Source organism: Anabas testudineus, chromosome 13 (genome assembly GCF_900324465.2).
Source record: "Anabas testudineus chromosome 13, fAnaTes1.2, whole genome shotgun sequence".
Taxonomy (NCBI): Eukaryota; Metazoa; Chordata; class Actinopteri; order Anabantiformes; family Anabantidae; genus Anabas; species Anabas testudineus.
The window spans coordinates 9,045,284-9,070,849 of NC_046622.1; the positions used below are offsets into that span (position 1 = coordinate 9,045,284).

General features: G+C 40.1%; 2 protein-coding genes across 3 annotated transcripts in view; both read left to right on the plus strand.

Annotated features, from left to right (window-relative positions):
* Positions 1 to 1,836, plus strand: part of pik3cb (phosphatidylinositol-4,5-bisphosphate 3-kinase, catalytic subunit beta) — a 44,622-nt gene extending 42,786 nt beyond the window's left edge. Inside the window, exon 24 of the mRNA XM_026375157.1 lies at positions 210 to 1,836. Within this exon, the coding sequence (XP_026230942.1) occupies positions 210 to 347 (138 nt within the window). The 3' untranslated portion in view covers positions 348 to 1,836. The remainder of the gene's footprint in view (positions 1 to 209) is intronic.
* Positions 1,837 to 6,016: 4,180 nt separating this feature from the next.
* On the plus strand, positions 6,017 to 23,099 carry LOC113172248 (period circadian protein homolog 2). 2 transcript variants are annotated; one of them, XM_026375137.1, is made up of 22 exons: positions 6,017 to 6,145; positions 9,884 to 10,445; positions 13,635 to 13,727; positions 13,908 to 14,062; positions 14,342 to 14,463; positions 15,091 to 15,292; positions 15,628 to 15,679; positions 16,131 to 16,273; positions 16,619 to 16,697; positions 16,797 to 16,903; positions 16,996 to 17,149; positions 17,297 to 17,405; positions 17,678 to 17,957; positions 18,228 to 18,384; positions 18,468 to 18,604; positions 18,746 to 18,952; positions 19,083 to 19,328; positions 19,488 to 20,557; positions 20,718 to 20,937; positions 21,109 to 21,340; positions 21,436 to 21,586; positions 21,814 to 23,099. In XM_026375137.1, the coding sequence occupies exons 2-22, from the start codon at positions 10,000 to 10,002 to the stop codon at positions 21,970 to 21,972; spliced, it is 4,521 nt and encodes a 1,506-aa protein (XP_026230922.1). In that variant the 5' UTR covers positions 6,017 to 6,145; positions 9,884 to 9,999; the 3' UTR covers positions 21,973 to 23,099. The 2 variants fall into 2 exon arrangements, with proteins under 2 accessions (XP_026230922.1, XP_026230931.1); XM_026375146.1 differs by having other exon boundaries at positions 18,231 to 18,384.
* Positions 23,100 to 25,566: the final 2,467 nt, after the last annotated feature.

The following is a 25,566-nucleotide window of genomic DNA, read 5'->3' on the forward strand; positions in this document are numbered from 1 at the left end:
TAGCACTTTATAACAGTTTAAACAACTATCCCCATTATTGCTTTGGAGATGGACTCAAATTCAAAATGAAGGATATTTTTTTACTTATTGACAGTGAACAGCTGTTCATGCAAATCTGTTGAATCAATTTCATTACCTTTCTCATCATTTCTCGCCCTCTCGCTGCTAACACGTATAACCTTTTTGTTTTATCATCCTTCCCTCCTCAGGATTCGCTGGCTCTGGGTAAAACAGATGACGAGGCACTGAAGCAGTTCCGCCAGAAGTTTGACGAGGCCCTGAGAGAGAGCTGGACAACCAAAGTCAACTGGATGGCCCACAATGTCGCCAAAGACAACCGCTCCTAGAGCAACTGGGACCTCTCAATGGAGGGGCACAGTGAAGGAGTGTGTGGGCAAGGGTAATGGTGTGCCAAGGAGACTGGATCACATCCACTTATATTTAAAGAAGGGAATCTAGCAGAATATTTCAAACAGGAGTAGATTCAGCCCCATATACTGTATTTACAGAGTAAACCTACGTACTCTCCAAAACAGTTGAGTCACCCTGCACACTTACTTACTGTATCCCTTCTCAACTTGCACCGGTGTGATTTGGTGCCTCCTGGAAATCCAAAATCGCGGTCTTGTGACATTTCTATGGAATCATGGTGGATAACGTTGCAGGTTTTGCACAGGCACAACAGCAGATGGAGCACACTTCCAAAGGAAGGGGACTGAAGCATTCACTCTGCCCACACTAACGCTGGACTAGCACATGTTGTGACCCTGCTCCAAAACTGTTTTACAGTAGAGCAGATATAACCTCTGACTATGGAAAGGGTGGAGATAAAAAGACATCTGACCCCCATGTCTTAAAACAATGTGTACAATGGCCACAGGAAGTGCATCTTAACAGTCTCATTCCTGCTGCCTCAAAGCGTGCCTGAAAGCTGCGGGGGAAGATTGTGTGTGTATATATATATACATATATATATATATATATAATTTTATTTTTTAATGAGTTTTTGTTTATCTTTTGCCATTTTAGAATTTATCATGAGACTTCTGTGTGCCAGACTACTTCACTAGTCCACATTCGTGAGGGAATTACTGATGAATTTGAAGGATCGCTCAAAAAAGAAAACAAAAGGCTTTTGGTCCAATGTGTGAATCTCAGTTTAGTTGGATCGTTGAACACTGGATTTTTTTAAGATCTAAAACTGAATTAGATTTTTTTTTAGTTCCTTTTAGCTTGAATTCACAATGTGTATCAACTGGATCATTATCATACAAAATCTTATTATTATTATTATCTGTGAGTTTTCAATACCCCACTTGTCATAATCTAAAAGCATGTCAGCTTTTTGAAGCAGCAACACTCTCGTCATAAAGAACTGATGCTGTTAACATGTTAGGACCAAAACAAAAAGCAAATGTTTAGTAATTGTTTATACTGTGTTTTTAATGATCTCTTTCTGAATTGAACATGCCTATATTTGCCGCTCTCTTAAAGTGTTTTTGTTTTTATACGAGCAGATGTGGGACATTACATTGCGATGCAAAACTACTTCCTTGTTTCGATGTGGGGTGCTCCTCCGTCATCTGCATCTGTGTTTGATTTTTGTGCAATATTTGAGTATATGAAACCATATCTTATTATAAAAGAGAAACTTGGACCAAGGCCAAAGCCTATAATGTTTTTTCCTGTTTGTTTCTGTGTGTTGCAGCTGTATTTTGCACCGCTAGCCTTCAAATGTCTCAGACACTGGATATTGTCAAATGTACAGGCTTTTATTGTTTTGCTGGTTTTTGTTTTCATAGGAGTTTTATTAAAGTTATTTTCCATTGCGCTGTAGTTTCGACTGTGGTCCGTGCGTCACTGTGCACCCACTCAGGGCAGCACCATGGATTTTGGCTCCGTTCAAGATGTGTTGAATATTTATTGATTCTAGACCAGAAATATATTTAGGCCTATTTGGCTTTATGTGCTAGAGAGAAAATAAGGATAGTAGATTTATCGTCAGAATGGTGTGGCTCCTCTTTCCTACATCCACAGACAACTGTAAACTATCTTAGTGCTATATAGTTAGCTATATAATCTGAACAACCTCAAGTGTAGAAGACTTGGTAGTATTCTGAAACGTACATTTGATTTTCTTCTATTTCAGTCTGGTTTAATTTCATACACTGTGAGGTAGAGAATTCATAATACTACAGACCAAACTTAATCTGTAGATGACTGAGTCTTTTACTAAGGTGTGGAAAAGTTCCAGTCTGTACTACCGCACTCTCGACGATACCAGACTCACTGCAACAAATCATTTTAGGACAGTTCTTTTGGCTTTTCTCTGCAGAAAAAACCCACTAAGGAAACCAAGAATTACAATAAGCAAACAATAAGTATTCACATAGCACAAGTCAACAGTTGATAGTAGTAGCTTTAATTCATGAACTTAATCAAAAATACACAGTAATAAAGTTGGATACTTCAGTCAAGTAAAAGTAGTAATACACATTGGAGCAGCACTCAGGGGAAAAAAATTATCTCACATTATCCTCTAAGAAACCCTTATTTTTAACCTTACATTTTAGAGTTTTCCCTTGAATTTAGTTATACTGAAGTGAATTTTTAACATGGCTATGACAATGAGCCAACCGCACAACACCAGGACCCTGAAGGACTATGTGCAGTTGAGCTGTCATTAATTTTATTTTTAAACTTTATGCTTTTCTTATTGTGGCATGTTGAAATGGCTGCTATGGAAAGAGTCCTCTATGTTGCTCATTCGTGTTATATAAAAATATACCCTTGAACATGAAGTACAAAGATGCTTGCCCCTGGGGCTGCTTACAGTTCAAGGTGCACGTCATTCTAATCAGTTTACTGTGGTTAACAGGAACCAAAGTTTCTGTGTATCAGCATTGTCTCTAGTGGTTTCCTACAGTATCTCAGACTAGAGTTAAAGGATATTAAAGAGATTTTCAGCAATACCACCCTCAGAGTCACGAAGGTCTATTGTTTGCAGGCTGTTAATCATCTGAATCTGATTCAGATCCGTTTGAATGTTTCTTTCACTCTGTGGGGAATATTAACAAAGTGTCATCAGCGATCATCATTCATTGATTCTCTACTTCCTAAAGTCATAGCCATTGCTCAGTGTGAATCATCTGCTGTGTGTTGTTCACCACAGTTATGTAACACAGGGAATGCAGATACAGTGGCAGATACCGTGAATACAATAAATACATACAATACAACAACAATAATGTAAAGAAGGGATATAAATTGAAGCAGACTAAAGACTGGAATAAAAATCAATAAAAGGGCAGTGAAGGAAAACACAGGTAAATTGAGTATATACTCAACACCTGAATATTTCAATTAATGTCGGCATATGTTGTCACCTGCTACTCCCTCCACACTCATCCTTTTTCCACTGACTAACTGAAACAGGTGGCCTACGTTTCCCAATTTAAACATCCATGAATAAAAATGACTGTTGGCTGCATCAAATAAGCAGGTGCTGAAGCAGCTAACTTGCTGTGTGCTCTCCTTCCACCTGTCTGTGACAATATTATCCGCTCACTTAAACTTAGCTTTGGCTTTGACCTACATTTAGAGGCTTCATAAAGAACATGCAGACTTTTAATTACATGAATTGAACCCCGTCAAATCCCTGTTTGTTTTTTCCACTTGTTTTTCTTGGATGTAAGGAGTGTAGAGATGTCTTCAACTGGAAAATCAATGTCAACACATCTATTTAGTGAATTTCAGTTCAATAAGTTCAGTGAAGACACAAGATACAAGTGAACAGTGTCTTCATTATCCTTATATATTTCAAACTCCTTCCATGCAAAACATTCCTGTATGTATAACACATACAGTGAAATATCAATCATTTTAGGTGGTTTATTTACATTATAGAGAGCATTCTTAATCTATTATCACATTATTACAAATTAAATTATTTTCAATGCTTCCAGACCAAGGCAAGACTTTGCTCCTAAGGGCCTTCAAGGTCATTTTCTAGTTTTTCACGTTTAAAAAAAAGGCACCAGGCTGTGGTATTAGATTGTGGTAACTAGCTAATAATAATCAGGGTTCTGGATACATGAGGAGTAGCGCACCAGAACTGATCCTAATTGCAGCCTGCCAGTTGCTTCCGGCCCAGCTAAACTTCTGCTACTTCCCTATTTACTCCTCATACTAACATCCAACTTCACCTAAGGCAAAAAGACGACTTCCAACTCACAGTCAGCTCTAATTTCAGCAGTTTTGTGCTATTATACTTTACCATAGCATCTATAATGATTTATATGAGTTCATAAAAGAGGCTAAATACCTATGCAATTATTATTTGCGGTCCCAAATATTTATTATTTTATATTACTTTGTAGATACCTGTATTGACTTTGACGTGAAAGAGTTTTTTTTTTTTTATGTAGAAAAAAAAAAACCAAATTAAATCAACCATGGTTTAATAAGGGTGAATACTTTTTATAGGCACTACATACTGAGCTCCCTGTAAACAAGAGTCAAACATGAGAAAAAGAAATTCAGCATAATACTGACAATATGTAGCGATAGAGATGAGTTAAACATAGAGGATTTCTGGTTAGATAATCATGATAGTGATGACCACCAGACAAAAGCTCCTGGGCTTTACAAATAATACCACCCACATCATGACTCACACTTGCAGAAGGAATTCCACCCACCAGTAGGATCTTGTCGTCTGCTTTCATTGCTAGAGAGCAACTGGTTAAAAGAGAGTGTGGTGAATATAGAAATCTAGGAATCAATCTCGTTTTTCAGTCAGATCCACCTACAAATACTTAAAAATGAACAAGTTTACACCTCTTCGGTGGAGGCTGTTTGACAGAAAACATGCCAAGAGATCAAAAGCCAACAACAGAGATTCAGTGCTCAGTTCTCGCTGTGATATAATATAGGTCCTGGATGAAATCAGACACAGAGAGGGTGAGTGAGAATATGAGAGACTTGGTTCTGGCATGTTCTGGTAAATGGACATTGAGCATCATAAGGCAGACAACAGGGTATGATAGTGACTTGAGTGCCACTTCAGTAGGGGTGGGTGGCTGCCACTTGAATCTGGCACCTAGTGCTCTGTACGCGCTCCAGATTTCTGCGCTGGGCAATTCTATGGAGGCTCCTGGCTCAAGATGAGAAAACATGGTGTTGTGGCTGCCATGCCAGCGTGTGAACATAACACCATGTGTGCACCAAAGTCTCAGCCAGTCGTGATGAAGAGCGATGAGCAAGCTTTGGCACAGAGCAGAGTCCCATTCAGTAACTCAGCTGAACAGAGGTCTGAGTCTGCAGCAAAAAGGAACCCTCATCCCTCTCAGCTACACCCATATGATGTCAGCAAGACAGGGGTGACGAGAGCCTCGTGTGATTGTGGTGTCTTTCATTATATATGAGACTCTGTAACCCTCTTTACATAACTCCATGATGGTTATTTATACAGTTGGGATGTTTCGTTGTATACTTCCTTGTTTTCCCTAATAACACTCATTCATAATGAATCTGGAGGAAGTTCTGTGCAACTACAGATGTGACGCAGCAAACTGTGGAAAAAGCATGTAGAAAACATTACCTGGGACTGGAGACTTCACTCCTAGACACACTGTCCGCACTCAGACATAGAAAAGTCATGCTGGCGTGTTTATAATTTTATATTTCTGTTGTTTTTGTTGTATATTTCGTGAGGCTATCGGATTTATGTAATTTCAACACTCGATACGTCGTCGTAACCACCGCGCTGTCACACTACACGATACACACAACATGGGGTTCCACGTGCAGTGGATGACTTGTTTATATAAAACGACGGACAGCTCTCGGGACCAATGAGCGCCTCACAATGCAATTCCGTCACGTTCTCCATGGAAACCCGTAGCTTCCAGCCAATTGGCGCACTCTATGGGCGGAGTCTGAATTGAGGTCGCACACCGAGCTCTCCTATTGGCTGGTGGCGCGGAGCCGGAGACGGTCGGGGAGGTTCCTCTCACTAGTGTGTCAACCCTTTTGAATGCCGTCTCCCATTGAGGAGTAGTGGATGTTGTATTTACTGCTCGGAGTCCTTTTTACTTCACACGGAGAACGTCAGGATCGGAGGGCTTTGTGGTCAGCAACACAGGTAGGTGTTCTGTAAGTTTAAACCTTTATGTGTTGTAAGAAAGACTAAATAAGCGCAAAAAATAAGTTGCATAACGAAATCCGATGTGCGCATGCGCGGAAATCGTGGCTGCTCTACTTATTTGACTTTTATAACCATTAAATGCCTGTTGGGGGGTTTCTAAACAATCGTAGGGACAGAAAAATGTCCGCTTTTGTGATATGGCACTTCTGTGGTCAAGCGACTGCTGTTGTGCTGCGGTTTTTTTTAACGATACCTTTACTTTTACATAACTGTGTCAGTGTACCGTGCAGTGGATTGCAGGTCAACGTGTGTGTGGATTTTGAATAGCAGGTCAATGGGAGTTAGATGGGGGAAGGGATGTTTGTTCCCATTACAAACATATTCTTACTGTATTTTCTTGAGGTTTAACCTTTATCTGATCTATTTGTGAAGCATAATGTACATTGTAATGTAATTATTGACTTATGAAAATTGCCGGTTTGTTAGTATCGTTTACTAGGAGTCGGGCTCTCCCAGCATTGGCAGGAATGCATCACCTAATTTTCACATGCACTACCTGAGAAAATGGTTTTATTTCACTATATCGTGTCAAATATAATGTGTCTTATTTAGAAATACATGGATCCATTTATCAGTCAAATATGTTTATTTCTAGCATACTATTCAGTGTACTCTTAGATGCCTACTGTCCACACACACACTGACACAAACCTGCACTCTGACTGTCTGTTTGTCAGACTGTACCTGTGGATGTCTGGTCGACCACAGTCACATTACTGTACTCTGCTGATATGTTAATTATGATTCACATTTTGATACTAGACTTGGATAACCACACACAAATCTTGAGCTAATTTTGACCCCAAATTATGGCATATATGTTGCCCCAATATGACCACAGAGAGAGTAACTGGGAATGTTAAAATAGAAATGTAATGACATGTCTTACATGCATATATACATACATGTAATTGATGTATGTTTTCTATTATATTGGCAGGTCTCCCTGCAGTTTATCATTTTAATAATACAAGGAAGTAGCCCTTCATATGACTGAACAGAAACTATTAATAAATGAGCCCAGCACATGTACAGTACATTTGCTGTGATCCTATTCTCTTCATTAACAGATGTTTTGCTGTGTGTTTGAAATTATCAAATCCAACATTTTATATCCTATCTAACCATACCTGTGTATTTTATATAATAGAGTTTCACTACAGAATATATTTCAGAGTAACCGGATACAAGTGAAAGCATGTGGTTTTATGAAACAAGGCTAACACTGCTATGCCAAATAGCCAAATCCATGTGACTGGAGCAGCAGTTGTATAATGCCTGAGATCTGTGCTAGTGTGCTGGGTGTATCAGCACCCTAGCTGAAACAGGGCAGAGCTGCAAGCAGAGGGTGTACAGTTTCATTATGTCATTCAAATGCAGTGCACGTATCTCAGAGAGTATTCGAAAATTGGGGGGGAAATTCGTTGAAGTAATGGTTATAAAAGAAAAAGTCTCCAATAAGCTTGTATTCATAGTGCTGTGTCATGATTTAAGGTTTAAAACAAACACAAATACAGTCAGTGCTTAAAGTTTGGTTGAGCTGATTATAATGTTTGCTTTATGTTGCTATTAACAGGAAAGACAGTATCATATGTGTTTGCACAAGTTTTATAGAAATGTTCTTTCTTATAAGAATATGAAGACAAACTTTTTAATGTGAAAGACCTTGATGTATTTTGTATTTGCCAAATATGTTAACCTAATTTTAACGTATTATATACTAGTTATTATTGGCTGTTCAAGGTCTTAATACACTGCTGCATACAGTTAACACACTTTCCAGTACATTTAGTCATTTGGAAGATGCTTTTTCCAAAGCGACTTATGAGTGAGATACAAGGCACCAGTAAAAATAAATATAGATTATAAATCAAGTTTTAAGATTTTATGTAACAGTGCTGTGTCACAAGCTTAAATAACCTATTCTCTGAGTTATGAACCTTTTCTCTTTGCAAAAGGAAATAACTTTCAGTGTATGTTGACATAATTATGACTTGCTGTTAACGCTTTCCTGATTGGCTGACATCATTCTAACTCATTGCTCTCTCCCGATTGGTCACTTGCAGCAGCCAATAGAAAATCCCCAGTGAAAACTTGGCCTCTGTCTCAGCTAAACTCCATAGTGGGTCATTTCCTAAAGTGGCAGTGAATGTGTGGGTGGTTGGGAAGTCTGTTTTTTTTTTTTTTCTCATAATATTTAAAAATTAAAAATGTCCCTGAAACTTAGACTATGAGTTATGTAAAACTGCTTATGTAAAAGATTGAAGAATAGACATGTTGCTGAATGTGCACACTTACATAAAGAGGTGCAACCTGATCGTGGATAGGTAGCAGGAAAAGTGTGAATATTTTGGGTTTAGCTTCAGTAGCTGCTGCCAGTATTTCATATTTGGGCTTTAATAGACATAAATATCCTACTGCTACTGGGCTGTGGAGGTGTAAGAAGGGCTGGAGGAGAAGGAGGCTACAGACATGATAAAAACTGTTGTATATTTATCAGTTTTAGAAACTATTTTTACACCCCTGAATGCGTTTGAATAGTCTTATCTAATTGTGCATTGCCACAAGCGAGATTGAACCTGTGTTTACAGTGTGGGTGCTCATGTTACTTACAGAGTGGGCAGATGTTGTCTACAGTAATTGCTGAATATATTGTTGTGATGCCAGGTAAATCTTCCTTTTCACATCTTTTATATTGCTTGTTGATTGAAGGGCACTGCACTGTTACATAAGTTTATTTTGTTTGATTTAGTTGTAAGTGAACACTGACTATGCATCAACATATCTGTTTGTTTGAGAGCTACAACCTTGACATTAATCATGATTCTGTTTTATGGAAGCCAGAGTTTTTTTCTCCCCAGGGATTTGTTGTCAGTCTTTATTAGTTAATTTGTGAAAAGACAAGACTCATCAGACATGGGGAAAAGGAGACACCTTGAATAGAACTAATGATTTTGAAGAATCTTGTCTTTCCTGCATCAACATCAGGCTTAATAGTTTGTGCAAAGAGAAGTGTTTTTTTGGGCGTGTGTCATGTCTGTAGAGGTGTGTTTTCATCTCTGGGGACTCACCTTTCATCTGAGAGGGCTCTTGAAACACTGAACCAGATCACACCGGTCTGGGGCTTAAATCCATCTGGAAAGGCCAAACAACAGCCCATTTACTGTACAAACCTTTTGAAGGATGGATTGCAGCATCCCTGGTGTGAATATATATATATATATATATATATGTGTGTGTGTGTGTGTGTTTGACATGTCTAATTCAAAACATCATTGTAAGGACATTTCAGCATTTTGGAGACTTTTTTATGCATTTTATGAATTTTAAAGCACTGTTTGTGGGTTAGGATTAGGTTTTAGGTCAGGTTAGGTATTAGACATTTAGCTTAAGGTGAAGAGCCAGGAAAGGCAAGAGTGTCCTCACAAGTTCGCAAAGACAAATCACTTTGTCTGTGCCCTTTTGTTTGTCTGTGATTTCTAAAAATGCTGAGATCTAAGGCTGCACTGGCTGGTCACATCAAAGTGATGGCTGTTGTATTTTTGATGGGTTGGTTGATTCCATTGATTGAATTTTCTGGGCTAATTTTAGGACTGTTTCTTTACTATTGATCTTCTACAGTCAGTAAATGGTTTGTCTGTATAATTTCACCTGTGTTTTATTTTCTTTCTTTAGACTATATTCACCCTACTGAGGCATCACCTCCATTTACGTCCCAGTGCCAGGCGCTTCATGGCTTTGTCATGTGGAAGATAACTTGATCTTGCATCTTTTGCCCTTTGGCTCTTCACATGTCTGAGGACACTGATCCAAAGCACTACCTGTACTCAACCCTGAAAGTGCGTGAACGGAAACGGGAAAAGGTTGGCTTCCAGTCGGAGGAAGAGGAGGGTTCTACCTGCACCTCAGTTAGCCAACTTCACCGCATGGCCAGCAGTTACAGTGAGGGTTGTGGAGGGGGGGATGGGGTTGAGCTGGAGACAGAGTTGGGACTGGCCTCTGAGGGTAGCGACAGCAGCCATGAACATCCGGCCTCTCCACACGATGACCGGAAGCGGCCACGCCCAACGTTACATGAAGATGTAGAGATGGGTGGCAGTGGCTCGAGTGGGAGTGGGACAGAATCCCATGGTAACGAGTCGCATGGCAATGAGTCCCATGGCAATGAATCTGTGGGCAGCTCGAACGGCAACGGAAAGGATTCTGCTCTCATGGAGTCTTCAGGCAGCAACAAGAGGTGAGGGCACATCAAATGCACTAAATCGTGAATTAATTTTTCCTACCACCATGGGGAATGGGACCATCTAGCTTGTGGAAGTAAGGTTCATTAAATGTAATAGAATGGCCATTATCTACTGGGTGAGTCATTGATGGCAGGATTCATGACTGTCTCAGAAATGTTGTTCCTAGGTATCATGATGATGATATTGGCATTGTTTCATTTATTGATGACCCATTGATGCCTTTAAAACAAAAACGTTGGAAAATTTAAAATGATTCAGTGAGCAACAAGATGTTAACTGTATCCAAAAGGTCAGTTTTTCAGCATAGCTTGTGATTCTCAAACATTGCATTTACTCCATAGAGATAATAATTACATGATTGTAGGAAGCAGACTCTGGTGCACTTGCAATTTGCTGGGACCCCATCTTTCTTGATTGACTATATGCAACTCAAAAGATGCCAGGTTTAAATTACATGCGCCTCTACATCTGTCTATCATTTCCCCTGATCTCTTGTCTTGAAAAACAGCACACCTACTGAAGGTCAGCTGTTACATAACCAAGCGCAAATGTTTTCCCCTTCACGAGGTGCAGAAAATATTGGAAACTCTTGCAATGTAACTCAGTACAGTACAGATAATAACCAAAAACTCAAAAAAGTGTACAGAGTGAATAGTTCATTAACACTATCTATCATTTTAATGTAGAAGCATCTATTAGATTGTATGTGTGCTTAATACTGCACAAACACATAATAGTTAAAGATTCCCTTCATATCATCATAGACGGTGCTAGTCCGAGACAAAACCAGACCAGTTTAGTCTACATTTGCACTAGTGCAAACAAAGGTTGCAGCAAAGAGACCCAATATTTTCATCACTTAAAAAACAATTATGTTTTGAGCTAGATTTTTGTTGACATATAAAAGATAAACTTAAAGTAAATGGCTGGTGATATTTTGCTGCTTTCACACAGTTTTTCCAAAACGGTAAGATAATTCTTTATATGTCAGGACAGACTTACTATACGTATTATTTATATTTATATATATATATATATATATATATATATATATATATATAGGCAGGCATGATTGAATTGGCCTGGTGCTGCACACACACACTTGTAACCAGTCTATGACAGATACACATCACTTGTGTACAGTATTGAAAGGGCAAGTTGCATTCAGACACCACCTCTGCTGAATAAATATAATACATATAATAATAACAGAATTTAGCAGGAACCGTACAAAAGATTTTGTTTAATAGAAAAGTGCACTACAAATCTAGTGGTCCTGATTCATTTGTGCTTCATGTATGAAATGCTAAATAGAAATTCCACGAGGTTGATCACTTGTGCTCTGCTACTATAATAACAAAAATGAGAAGATTGCATCAATTTCTCAGTATATACTTTACCAGCTTATCTGTAGTTAACCTTATTTCTTGATATCCTGCAAGAACTTTGGTTTCAAAGTTTTTGTCTTGTACTAACATTTCAGCACACAATGCAGTTTGTCTTTCACTGAAGTTTAACAAATTAATGGGATATTAGCTGATGTGGAAATTAGGTTTTCAAAAGACTCAATATGTCTGAGAAGATTCTCATCTATCCAAGTTTAGTCAAGGAAAGTGGACTGCTCTGCTGTCCAGTAACAGACCTGAATCATTTTCTTCAGTAACGGAAATCTTTTTGATAAGCTTCTCCTTAATTACAACCAGGAAACCAAGTAAGCAGGACATTTTACAGTTGGAAAACTTTTCACTAGTCCAAGAACGACAGCGCTGCTTTAATACATATCTTAGGCATTTTTGTACTTATACAACAGTATGATGCATTTTTGCATTTGTTGGCTAACATATGCACAGATACTGATATAACCATAATAAGCTTACAAAGAACAGATGTTACATTACATTAAGAATAGGTGTTACATTAATAACATTTGTTTATCCTTAAGAAACAATATAACTATACAAGTCTGAACTTCTTGACTGCTGACTGATTTGTAACTTGTTAAATGCCAATGGATGGTGCAATTTTCGTTTTCACTTTTGTTACATCATAATCAAATAATATCTTTATTATACATTTTGAATATGAATTAATTTATATTGTAAGTTATTCGTATGTTTAATTGGAAAAAATCTGTTATCACATGCGACTGCAAATCTAGCATGTTTTGCAATGGAAATATGTTGGCTAGATCAAAGTGTGACTTAAAAGCAGAAGATTACTGAGGCTTTTGTGACTCGCCTTGATGTTGTTCTTGCTATCAACAATCTCCAGTAGCCTTGGAAACGTATTGCAGAAGTTGCAAGCAGTGTGACCAATCACCGTTCTTGTGGTTTCTCTGTTGTGCAGTTTCTCACTGGCCTGTGATACTTCAGCTTGTTGTTACGTTTTTGATAAGATACAGCATAAGAAATATTAGTAACTGCAGATGCTTATATATACTCCCCAAATACTTAGTAACACTTAGTTTAACACAGAATAAAAACATCAATTTGAGTCATTCTGCTTTTGTTGGCCTTAAATGTAGAGAAGGGAGTTGAACAAGAATGGGAGGGGTGAGATGCTCAAACGCACAGAGCAGAGCAAAACAGAGAGGAGGTTATCTTTCACTTGACTTGACCACACTACTCATATACGATTGCAAAAAAATCAGTCAAATCCTCAAACAACAAGCAGAACACAAACTGTGTTGTAGTCGTCATTCTCCCTGCTGTCAAATCATCTCCTTCTCACACTCCTGTGTGTGTATACAGGCAACAACAAAGAATTATACTTTGAATTTATTTAAGTACCAGATCTGATTCATTATTGTGAATCAGATCAATATCAGATCAGGATCTGGGCGTATCTGGCTGGCAGCTGATCCAATATTCATTTCTAAACTGGCATTTTATGATTTCATCTTTTAACTATTTCTCATATGTAAAGCTTATTTATGACCTCAACACCTCCAAATACTATTTTCCCTTTAAACAGATTTTTTAAGAGCAGTTAACTTCTGAAGGCATGTTGCAATAAGATACTTTGCTTTCAAGATGGTATGTTTGTGGAGTCCTTGACTCACTTATTGTGTTTAGTCTTTTCCTTAGTCGTTTTGATTCTCTAACTGTTCTTTCATAATGCTCAGTGCTGTAGTGATTTTGTACACCCTTTTCAATAACATGGCATGTTGTTTGTGGTTGCAGCTCGAATTCTCACAGCCCCTCACCACCAAGCAGTTCCAACGCCTTCAGCCTGGTGAGCTCTGAGCAGGACAACCCTTCAACCAGCGGCTGCAGGTTAGTACATGTCTGAAATAAACTCTAGAATGTTTTGGAAGTCCCACAGTGGTACAAGTGTCCTAGTATACTGCTAGCTAGTCACTCCTGTTCTGCTATCCATGGTTTAAAAGTGTGCTTCTCAAGTGTGAGACTTTGCCGTTCTGACGCACCTGTGTCCCTCTCATGTCTGACCTGCAGCAGCGAACAGTCAGCCAAAGCTAAGACACAGAAGGAGCTCTTTAAGACCCTCAAGGAGCTAAAAATGCACTTGCCGTCAGAAAAGAGGAGCAAGGGCAAGTCCAGCACCGTCAATACGCTCAAATACGCACTGCGGTGTGTGAAACAGGTGAAAGGTAAGACTCGTTACCATGTCATGTCATACAAGCATTAACATCATTCACTCGTACAAGGGAAATACAGACATTTTACTTGGGTAATTATATGTTTGGTGGAATTTAGGTTTGCATTATGTTTTTTAATGTTGGGTGTGAATATAGCTTGAAAAACTGTTTCTAAAAAGTCTCTTGTGCTTACATGTATAAGGAAAAAATATGATGCATGGAAACATAGTGTACTGCTGATTGCGAAATGATGCTTTCACTTATCTTCTGTGCGTTCACTTTGTATTGCAGCCAATGAAGAATACTACCAGATGCTGATGATCAATGACAGTCAGCCACCAGGGTTCGATGTGTCATCCTACACCATTGAGGAAATCAACAGCATCACCTCTGAATACACCCTCAAAAACACTGTAAAGACCTCTAATCTTTACATCACGATACAGTTAAAAATGCCCAAACAGCCTAAGGCTACAGCATACACTCACTGGCCACTTTATTAGGTACACCCATACAATGTAATGCAGTTCGATGCAGCAGCTGTGCTATGATTTCAATTTACTCAGCTATAATTTCTATTTACATAGATGGAGTGGCTAAAACATGAGAAACAGCCCTTAATAGAACACACTCCATTATGACCTCAATATTAAATTATCACCATTATTTGGAGTAAAGTGGCCAGTAAGTGTATATTTGAAATTGTATTGCAAGTGGAAAGTTGATGGAGTTGTTTGGAAAAAATGTGTTGGAAATCTTAACCAGAGTCATGAGGCAGTGACCTGAAATAGTTTGAATTTACATGTGTGGCTTGTCAAACGTTAACTGGTGGAATTTCTTCACCAGCACGTGTTGTCAAATTGCACCATTTTGACTGTAATGTAATGGACTAGCCTTTGTTACTGGTTACTGTTACTGGATTTGCAAAAACCTTTAAACAAAATTAAGTGAAAATTGTAACTAAACACGACGCTGCAGCTTCTTAATGCAAGATTTATCTTCAGAGTTTTCTTACAACTTTAAAAATTTTTTTCCTGTAGGATATATTTGCTGTCGCTGTCTCACTCATCACGGGGAAGATTGTTTACATCTCAGACCAGGCGGCATCCATCTTAAACTGCAAGCGTGAAGTGTTCAATAATGCCAAGTTTGTGGAGTTCCTAACACCTCAGGACGTCAGTGTGTTCTACAGCTTCACCACGCCCTACCGCCTGCCTTCATGGAGCATGTGCACCGGAGCAGGTACCAGCTATTTCTAACTAAAATCCTGATATATCTGTTTTTTGCAGTGCAACTTAACAAAACCCAGTGCTCCTATACACACACAAGCATTTATTTCATCACGTTTCTCCATCATACACACACATTTTATTAACATACATTCTAAGTTCAATTATGTCCTACATACATTTCAGAATTATTATTATTATTATTATTATTATTATTATTATTATTATATTTGGTTTTGACCTTCCACAGCTCTTTTTATATCATTGTTTATGCTTTGGTGAATATTGATGACTAATGTGTCATCTGGAAGGAGCTATTATAATTTCTTTTCCGTATCTCTTATTCAGAGTCATCTCCCACGGAGTGCATGCAGGAGAAATCCTTCTTTTGCCGCATCAGGTGAGTGTCAATCCATTGTTTCCAACTAAAACAAAGCACTGAGTCAGCACAGGGTTGGTGAGCAAGAGAGAGGACGGCTGAGAGGAACAAGGAAGTTAGCAGCTGTGAGCGTTTCAGCTGCATCACCATCTAGTGGTCATGCAAAGTGTTACATCTACAAACAGTTGTGCGCAAGATCAATTAATAGTTTTTGACTTTCTTAACCCCCGTTTTTTGTGTAATGTTAAATATGAACCAATTGTGTAATAAATGTTGTATATTTAATTTTCTAATTATATTAGTCTATTTAATTTGTTAATGCTAAATCCTTTCTTTTCTCTTGCTCTGTTCGGCTCAACTTTACAATATTTCTCTCAGATTTTGTGAAGGATGGTAGAATATTGAGAAAATTGTTTTGATAGTTTTAGTACTCTGAAACATTACTCTAACAGTGTGTGTATGTGTTTTGTAGTGGTGGTAAGGAGCGTGAGGGGGATCTGCAGTATTATCCTTTCCGTATGACTCCTTATTTGATGAAAGTCCAGGATGCTGAGCTGGGCGAGGAGCAGTTCTGCTGCCTCTTGCTGGCTGAGAGGGTGCACTCAGGATATGAAGGTGAGAATTGTGACCACATACTTTCACACTATTATGTGTTCTTAAAACTACATGAATTATGTAACACAGGTCCCCATATCAGAAAAACGTCATTATTTACAACCCAGAATATGATAGGATGTAATAAAACACTGTAGGTATTGTAAAAATGATCCATTGTACACACTCTAACAGCTGTTGATGTTAATAATTAACAGATCAAATCACTTTGCATATACAAAAATTACTGTCACTGATTTATTAGATAAAACATTTGTGCTACTCAAAAATAATTACATACAGTGATTACATAAATTCAGATCCTTCATTCAGCCCATGTTAAATTTTTTTCTTCTCTCTCCACAGCACCCAGAATCCCCCCCGACAAACGTATCTTCACTACCACTCACACTCCTAACTGCGTGTTCCAGGATGTGGATGAGAGGTGAGGGGATTTATACACAAGTATCTGTGTCGTGTTGTATGTTCACCGGAGCTGTTGTCAACTTAGTAAAAAAAATTATATTGTTTGTTTCTCCATCAGGGCTGTTCCTCTGTTGGGTTACCTCCCTCAGGACCTGATTGGTACCCCTGTGTTGCTTAATCTGCACCCAAGTGACAGGCCTTTAATGCTGGCAGTGCATCGCAAGAGTAAGCACCTTTATCATTTACCTGATCTACAAAACAAGTTGATGTTGCCTAGCTTGTTGTCTCACTGAGACTTTACTTTCTGCTCGCAACAGTCCTGCAGTATGCTGGTCAACCGTTTGACCACTCCTCGATCCGTTTCTGTGCAAGAAACGGTGAATATATCACCATCGACACCAGCTGGTCCAGCTTTGTTAACCCCTGGAGTCGCAAGGTCTCCTTTGTCATTGGCAGGCACAAAGTTCGTATGTGAGTAAACCCAGTGTGATGTGTCAGTTAAAGTTTTATTTGTCATCAGAAGTAGTATGTTAGAATAACTTATCACTAATAGCAGATGATCACTGATAACTAATCACTTTGAACACACTAGATGACGATGGTCTGTCTGTGTTTCAGGGGTCCTGTGAATGAAGATGTCTTTGCAGCACCTGCTTTCCACGGAGGAAAGATCATGGATTCAGACATCCAGGAAATAAGTGAACAGATCCACAGGCTGCTGCTTCAAGTATGTGCACACATATACATTGGATGCTTTATTACCTACAAACATTTATAGAGTGATTTGAGCAAACAGGGTTGTTAAGTTTTCTATATTATTCTGTATACAGTAATCTTTAAGTTATATAATAATAATAATATTAATGTAATATTTTAGGCCTTAAACCGTAAACACTGTAAAGTGCCTGGAGATGCCATCTGTTGTGATTTAGCGCTATACAAATAGCAAATGGAACTGAATTGAATTTGTTAGTTTTGTAAAAGCCTTTTCCTCTTCAGCCGGTCCACAACATGGGCTCCAGCGGTTATGGTAGCCATGGTAGCAATGGCTCCCATGAGCAACTGGTGAGCATCGGCTCATCCAGTGAGAGCAACGGGAACATGACGGCAGGGAATACAGCAGAGGAAACGGGCAAGGCCAAGCCTGCCAGGACGTTCCAGGAGATTTGTAAGGGTGTTCACATGCTGAAGAACCAGGACTCCCAGGTCTGCCTGCATTCTTCTTCCCCTTCGCCGTCACCATCATCATCGAAGCCTGAGCAGAAAAAGACCATTGATAGTGAGTTCAATTTAACATTGTCAGACGTGTTCCACTCAGTGGTCACTTTGACTCAAAGAACGTACAGTAGCAAGAAAAAATAAGTTAACTATTTTAGTAGCTTTAGATCACTTAAAAATAGAGGAAAGACTAACCCATTTCTGTGGCAGTCATATATGATAAAATGTAAAATAAAAATTGAACTTAAACAGGTGAAATGTGTTTTATATATATGTTCATCTTCTTATCTTCAAGTGTTTCTAACATTTCCTCATTCCTTTTTTGCAACAGCAGCATCAGCTCAGAGGACTTCAGCGGTCCGTCTGAAGGACTCGGCGCCTCCTCTGCATGTCAGAGATGGTACTGCAGCCACCATGGAGGATTTCACCTGCAAAGATCAAACAGTCTGCTCGTATCAGCAGATCAGCTGCCTTGACAGTGTCATCAGGTATGGGTTTGTTTGTATGGGTGTATTCAATAATAATTATGTTTAAAAGATCACTCTGATTCGACTGCTGCTGTGCTCCTCAGGTATCTGGAGAGTTGTAATATCCCAATCACAGTGAAGAGAAAGTATCAGTTCTCCTCAAACACAACTTCCTCCAACTCAGACGATGATAAGAAGGGCTCTGAGGATGGCATGCAAGTGCCCCAGGATACAGCCACAGGTATGTACACATCAGGCAACTGTATAACACACACATGATCTAGCCACACATTTTGCTAAGCAAGAAGCCAAAAAACATCCCTGTTGTGGAGTTCAGTTGGCTTCAGCTGATCTAACAGAGGATTTCTCTTTATCTATCCAGATCCTTTGATGCTAGATGCCCAGCCAGGCCTGTCAAACATGAAAGCACCTAAGAAACCTCCATCTGGCGCTGCTGCTGTGGTGGGAGGACCGCTGGCCCCCCTCACTCTGCCCAGCAAGGCCGAGAGCGTGGTGTCCATCACCTCTCAGTGCAGCTACAGCAGCACCATCGTCCATGTGGGAGACAAGAAGCCTCAGCCAGAGTCAGGTAAGTTTGTGTTTCCAATCTTTTTTGAAAAGGAAAACGCACACAAACAGAATTATACCTGGAGTAACATTTTTGTTCTCCATCTGTTATGGAAAGATCTGTTTGACGATGTTTATGACTCATTTTACAGAAATAATTGAGGATGTAGTAGAGAGCCCAGCGCCCCCAGCACTCCCTGTCAGTGTGGTGTCTCCACCCAGCCAAGAGAAGGAGGCCTATAAGAGACTGGGACTGACAAAACAGGTACTGGCTGCACACACCCAGAAAGAAGAGCAGGCCTTCCTCAACCGATGCAGAGAGCTCCGCAATGCCAGGACCTTCCAGAAAGACTGTTCGACATATCTGCACAAGCAGAGGAGTCCAGGCAACGCTGAAGGTCTGTAAGGTGTCGTGGCAACTACACAAGTCATTTGAGAATATGTTTAGATTAACTATAATGTTTAATTAACCAAAATAATAATGTTTGATTAACTATTACTGGTAGTAGTCATTTTATATATTTATTGTTAATTGACTTTACCCTGTATCAACTCAGAATCATCTGGACTACGAGGTGCTGCCAAACAGGGCACCACCAGGCCCGAGACAACTGCCAAAAAGGGCAATCGCAACAGGAAGTCCAAGAAGCCACGAATGAAGCATCCTGATTCATCAGACAGTGCTGTGTCCAACCGCAAACCCCGGCCCCCTCTCCAAGGTCTCAACCAGACGTCTTGGTCTCCATCAGAAGCCTCACAGTCAGCATTTAATGTCTCCTACCCTGCCATGGTGCCTGCATACCCTCTCTACCCCCCAGCACCTGCTGCGTCAGCTCAGCCTCCCCGCCCTGATCCCTCTTTATCCACAGGTTTTGGTGAGGGTCAAAGCACCCAAGCCCCACCTACTGCCACTCCATTCCCTGCTCCCATTGTTACACCTGTTGTGGCTCTTGTGCTGCCAAATTACCTCTTTCCCCAGATTGGGCAGCTGGGAGCTGCTCCTAGACCAACATTTTTCCCAGAGCAGACCCAGACACAACCTGCATATACTACCCAGCAGGCCTTTCAGCCCCCACAGCCAGCCTACACCTTGCAAACGCAAGCCCCTTTCACCAGCCAATCAGCATTTCCTGTGCAGACTGCCTTTACACCCCAACAGCCATTCCAAGGCGCTCAGACCCCATACACTACCCAGCAGCCTTTCCAGGCTGCTCAGACTGCCTACACTGCACAGCAGCCCTTTGCTACTCAGCCTTCTTTCCCAGTGCAGACTCAGTTTGTAGCACAAGGTCCTTATCCACCTCAGCCCTTTCCCTACACCCTCGCGCCTGAACCCCCAAAAGCCCCAGCCATGGAGAATCGAGAAGGGGCGGCGTCACGCTCCTCCACTCCTGCTTCTGGAGCACGGGAGCCAGCAACATCACCACCGCTGTTTGAGTCTCGGTGCAGCTCACCACTGCAGCTTAATCTGCTGAGCATGGAGGAGGGTCAGCGCTCAGTGGAACGTCAGGACAGCACAGCGCCCTCTGCTGGTGGACAGGGCAGCAGTACAGCAGCAGTGTCAGGAGGAGTCGGGGCAGCAGGGGAGAAGAATGGAGGCACAACCATGACTGAAAAACACCAACAGGTGAGAGACAGTATGAACCCACTGATAGAGATGGTATTTTTGATGTTTGAGCTTTGTAATGTGAAGGCTACAGACACTCAGACAGCACTTCCTTCTAAAGCCTGTTGTGGTGTATCAGTGTGTGGGTTTGCCTCTGATGGTTTTCCTCTTCATGTTTCAGGTGGAGTCTCCAGGAGATGGTGCTCACAGTGATGGTAATTCCTCATCTTGTGACCTCCTGGATATACTGCTGCAGGAGCAGGAGGACTCCCACTCCGGGACAGGATCAGCTACCTCTGGCTCCATGGGCTCAGGATCAGGTTCTGGATCAGGTTCAGGATCGGGTTCAGGCTGCAATGGCTGTGGTACCTCTGCAAGTGGAGCTTCTGGAAGCAGAACAGGTCAGTGAAGGAACATGAAGGCTTAACAAGAGCATTAACTTTTGTTAAAACTGTACTAGTTTATGTTATAACTTGTTTCTGATTTAATGATACAAACATTCAACATTTTCTATAAAAAGAATGTTTTGGGTCTGTTTTGGGTATTTTATGTGCCTCCAAAACTGTGTACAGGGAGCAGCAACACCAGCAAATACTTTGGCAGTGTGGACTCCTTGGAACACGACCCAAAGGGCAAAGCCAAGACAAGGGGAGAAGGAGGATCTGAAGGCAGCCAGTCACAGGCCAAAGTCTCAGCTCAAGGGGACGGAGATCATTTTATTAAATATGTTCTCCAAGAGCCTCTCTGGCTGCTGATGGCCAATGCTGATGACAAGGTCATGATGACATATCAAATGCCATCCAGGTTAGTTTGGTTGTAAGAGGAGAATATTTAAGCAAAGTAATACTAAATTGCAGATTTGAGTAAATAGTTATGTTTTGTATGTTTACTCACAACAGGGACATTCAGAAGGTTCTGCGAGAAGATAAGGAAAGACTGAGGCAGATGCAGAAGAGCCAGCCTCACTTTACTTCAGACCAGCGACGAGAGCTAGTGGAGGAGCACCCCTGGATGAGGAGGGGAGGTCTACCTGCTGCTATTAATGTGAAGGTAGGAAGCACTCATACAGTCTCAATGCACCCCATGGATCATTTATATGTTCTGAATTGAATGAATGAAGTTAAAAGCTATATGAAAATGGTCAAATTTAAGAAACAAAGTTAAGATTTTAATACTTGGGATTAGCTGTAATCCCAAGACATCAGTTGTCCTTTAAACTCTGCACTGGCCATTGTAGCAGGAATAGTTGTTACCACTGTGTGTGTCTGTGTGTTCAGGAGTGTGTGTACTGCGAGGATGCAGCGGCGACCCCCATCGAGGACGACCTACCAGACATGGACATGGGTGTGTTAGGTGAGGAGCTGGGCCAAGCGGGACAGAACGCTGCGAGCCAATCAAAAGAGTCACCTCAACCTCAACTGAACTCTGCCTCCTGAACACACACACACATCACCAGCGACTTGACAGCTATGGACCCTGATGATGCGCACATACATTCAAACACACATACACACCTTCTGGTTGTGAAACAGTCAGTCGTGTGCCTGACCATCCTCATGGACACCTGTGCACACACAACAAGCAGAACACTGTTGTCATTGTGACGGTTGTGAGGATGCGCTGCTCATGCGTTCATCTGTGTCTGTTGGGCGCAGGACTGCTTCTGAAGTGCATTTCTTTATGTGTCCACTCAGGGGCAGTAGTGTGGACATTACCCTCATGTAGCACTTACGTCAGTTCAGGCACAGACAATGAACTGGGCTTAGCCTGACGGTTGGTAACCTTCTGCCTCTAAGATAGATATTTTTTTCTTTTTCATCCTTTGTACTTTAAAAAGTGTTTGACAAAATATGTCGGTAAACAATTTAAAAGTGTCAACAACAAGCATCCCCAGCATTGATGTGCAAATACTTTGCTGCTCTGCTCATAGATATGTTTGTGTTTTCCCATTGAAGAGCTTTGTAGGCTAGTTGTGGTACACGTATTTGTATCATGGATCAGTCTTTCCCCCACCACTCTCCCCAGATGGGAGTATTCGCAGTATCCAGGTACAAAGCAGTGGCAGAACCTGGCACAGCAGGCATCAGAATGATGGTAGGGCGATTGTGCAACTGCTCAAAAATGACAATCTAACACATAGTACAAGCTATTCTTTTCACTATGTGTCTTATTTATTTTCTACACTAGTTTTAAGCCAAATCCATCCAACTTAAAAGAGTTGATAATTACTTCTACAAAGTCATTTTAGTTTGGAACTAAAAACCGGAGCTAGCATTTACATTTATTATAGCATCCAAGAGACCTTGAAACTGCAATGGTGCTATGACAAAGTGGGCATCATCACAGATTAAGAAGCTGCTGATTTTTATTATATAAAAACAATCGGTGTCTCAAATATGATGCACAGAACATAGAGGTCCAGATGATGCTTAATTCAACACAGAAGAAACTTTATTTTATTCAGTAGTAAGATTTACATTTGAATTGCATCTTCACCTCCATGTTGTATCTGTCATGTGACATTTGTTTTCTTCTTTTTTTATTTGTTTTTTCTTCTTTTTTTTTTAAAAAGTTATAACTTTGTAAATTGCAGGATATTGCTAAAACTCTTGAGAAATATTAATTTCTATGTCAGTGTGGTGCAGCTCTATTGCTAAATGTCATTTTTAGACATCAGTACTATTTTAGAGATTTATACATTACACAAAATTACATTGTCTCCACTTACCCATGTACCCTTGTATGACATATTTCAATGCTTGTTTTCTCACACAGCTAATTTTGTGCATTAAGAAATATAAGGTAGCACACCTTCAACTGCTTTTCCACACTGAAAAACTTTTTTACAATACTTGCAAATTTCAGTCGCCAACCAAGGGACTTTAAGTCCTAAGTCTTTGCACATGTGCATGTATGTGCAGCAGTGTGGATCTTTGAATACTGTGAAGGCTGTTGGTCAGAGTGATATGTAAAAATGAGGTCAAAATTGAGCAGCAGCTCTGAACTGTGGAGGGAAAACAGCATTATAATTGTAGCAGATAAGGGGACCATGTTGCATCAGTAACTGAGGAGTGCACAGGAACTAGTTTCATGCTGTGCATGCAGCAGCTCGTCATCTGACATGAAGTGTTAGAGAAACTGTGATCCACATTTGCTCTGTATACTTGATATAAACGGTTTGAGAATGGGGAACAACTCTGGTGCTAAGGCAGAGAAGCTATTGGGGACAGGGCTTATGTACCACAGACTGGACCAAGACCATCTCACTGGCTTAGTTTGTTTTCATGTTTTCTTTTTTTAATTTCATATTCACTTTTCAGCACTTTTTGAATTGTTCTCTTTTTTTTTCCTGTGTGTTCTTCTTTATTTATTTGTCAAAGATAAGAGCTTTTGAGTGTCAGTGTGGGATGGAAACTACCTTACATAATACCCAGGTTATGTTACTGTAAGTAGAACATAGCATGTGGCTAAAGTGTATTGGATAGAGTGGTCAGATATATAACTAAAGTGATTCCAGTGACTGGTGGGCTTGAATGTAGAGTCTCTGCCCTGGACTGGCAGAGGTGCATGTGCTCCTTCTGTCTTCATGGTTTAATGCACAGAGAGGACACCTTTAGCTACTGCAGCCTATATCTTTTTCTCTTTTCTGTGCAGAATATATTGGCAGTGGTCTCCAACACCCAGCTGTGTAAAAACAAGAATGAATGAACAAGAATGTCCTATAACCCGTGGTTCAAGACTTTACTTTTCCTCACAAAGAGTAAATCAATTTTTATTGAATTGCACACTGATGGGCTGTTGGAGGCATCCTGATCTGTAAATGCATTCACACAGCACTGGCACATGATGTTGTGTAATGTCATGTAAATTTGTTTCATTGCCACCGTATAAGTCTGTGGTATATTAAACTTGCACACTTCTGTGCATTTTTGTAGATAAGATGTGTTGTTTGAGATAGGAATGTCAAACAATGTTGTAATAAAACTACAGAAATATAACCAGTATGACTCCTCTGTACATCCACCCTAGTGTTAACATTCATTATAGACCTTTTATTTATTTAGTATTACACTTCTGTAAAGTTAAAATTCAAATCAAATGGTCAAAAGGAAGCAGCACATACTGAAACATCCTGAATTTTAGCCCCTAGTTACCTCAAACTCATAAAAAAAAAGTTTTTAACAATTAAAAATGTATTGAAAAAACTAAAATGGAGAAATATGGGATAGGAATTCATTGTAATGATTGACAACTTGTGACCAGATAAGCTATCAGCACTGTTTTTGAAATCTAGACCCCAAGTTTGAAACGCAGCCTCCAGATCCAAAGAGACACAAATCATCAAGATTTAGTTCTCATCGTTCACAACTCTTCTTGAGAGTTGGTGGAATTTGCTTTTAAATCATATATGTGTGTGTCCAAAGCTTGTTGAATGTAAAAAAAAAAAATCTAGTTAAGTTAAAAGAAACTAAAAAGTAATTTATCTTCTATGACGCACATACAAACATGCTGCTGCTGAGTCAAGCGATTGTTGTCTCACAGTCAAAGACAGTTGAGAAGCACCCAAGGATGCCAGGGTTCCCCAGGGATCTGTTTCAGTGCCATATGTTCGCCTGCACCGTTGAATCTCTCTCGCACCAATTGTTGCATTTCACTGACCTTTAACCTCACGATTTATATGCACGGTCACATACCCACAACTGATGCATCTGGATGAGAAAGTCCTCCCCGCCGTCTGATTTTCTTTTCTTTTTTTCCTGCTAAAACTAAATATGGTGATGTGATCATCTGTCGTCACTTGTCACCTGGCGTTTTATCGCTTAGCAGGCTGTGGTGACACGCGGGGCTTTGATGGAAAGCATTCCCACATTAACTTGTCAGATCATATCCACTTATTCCTCTGCTCACTTTTACTGTAAATAACAGTATATGAAGAAATATGACTAATCCCTATATAAAAGTCATTTAGGTGTTAAATGTGGAACTACTAGTAAAAAATAGAGACAGCTGATAGGGGAAAAGGCCCAGAA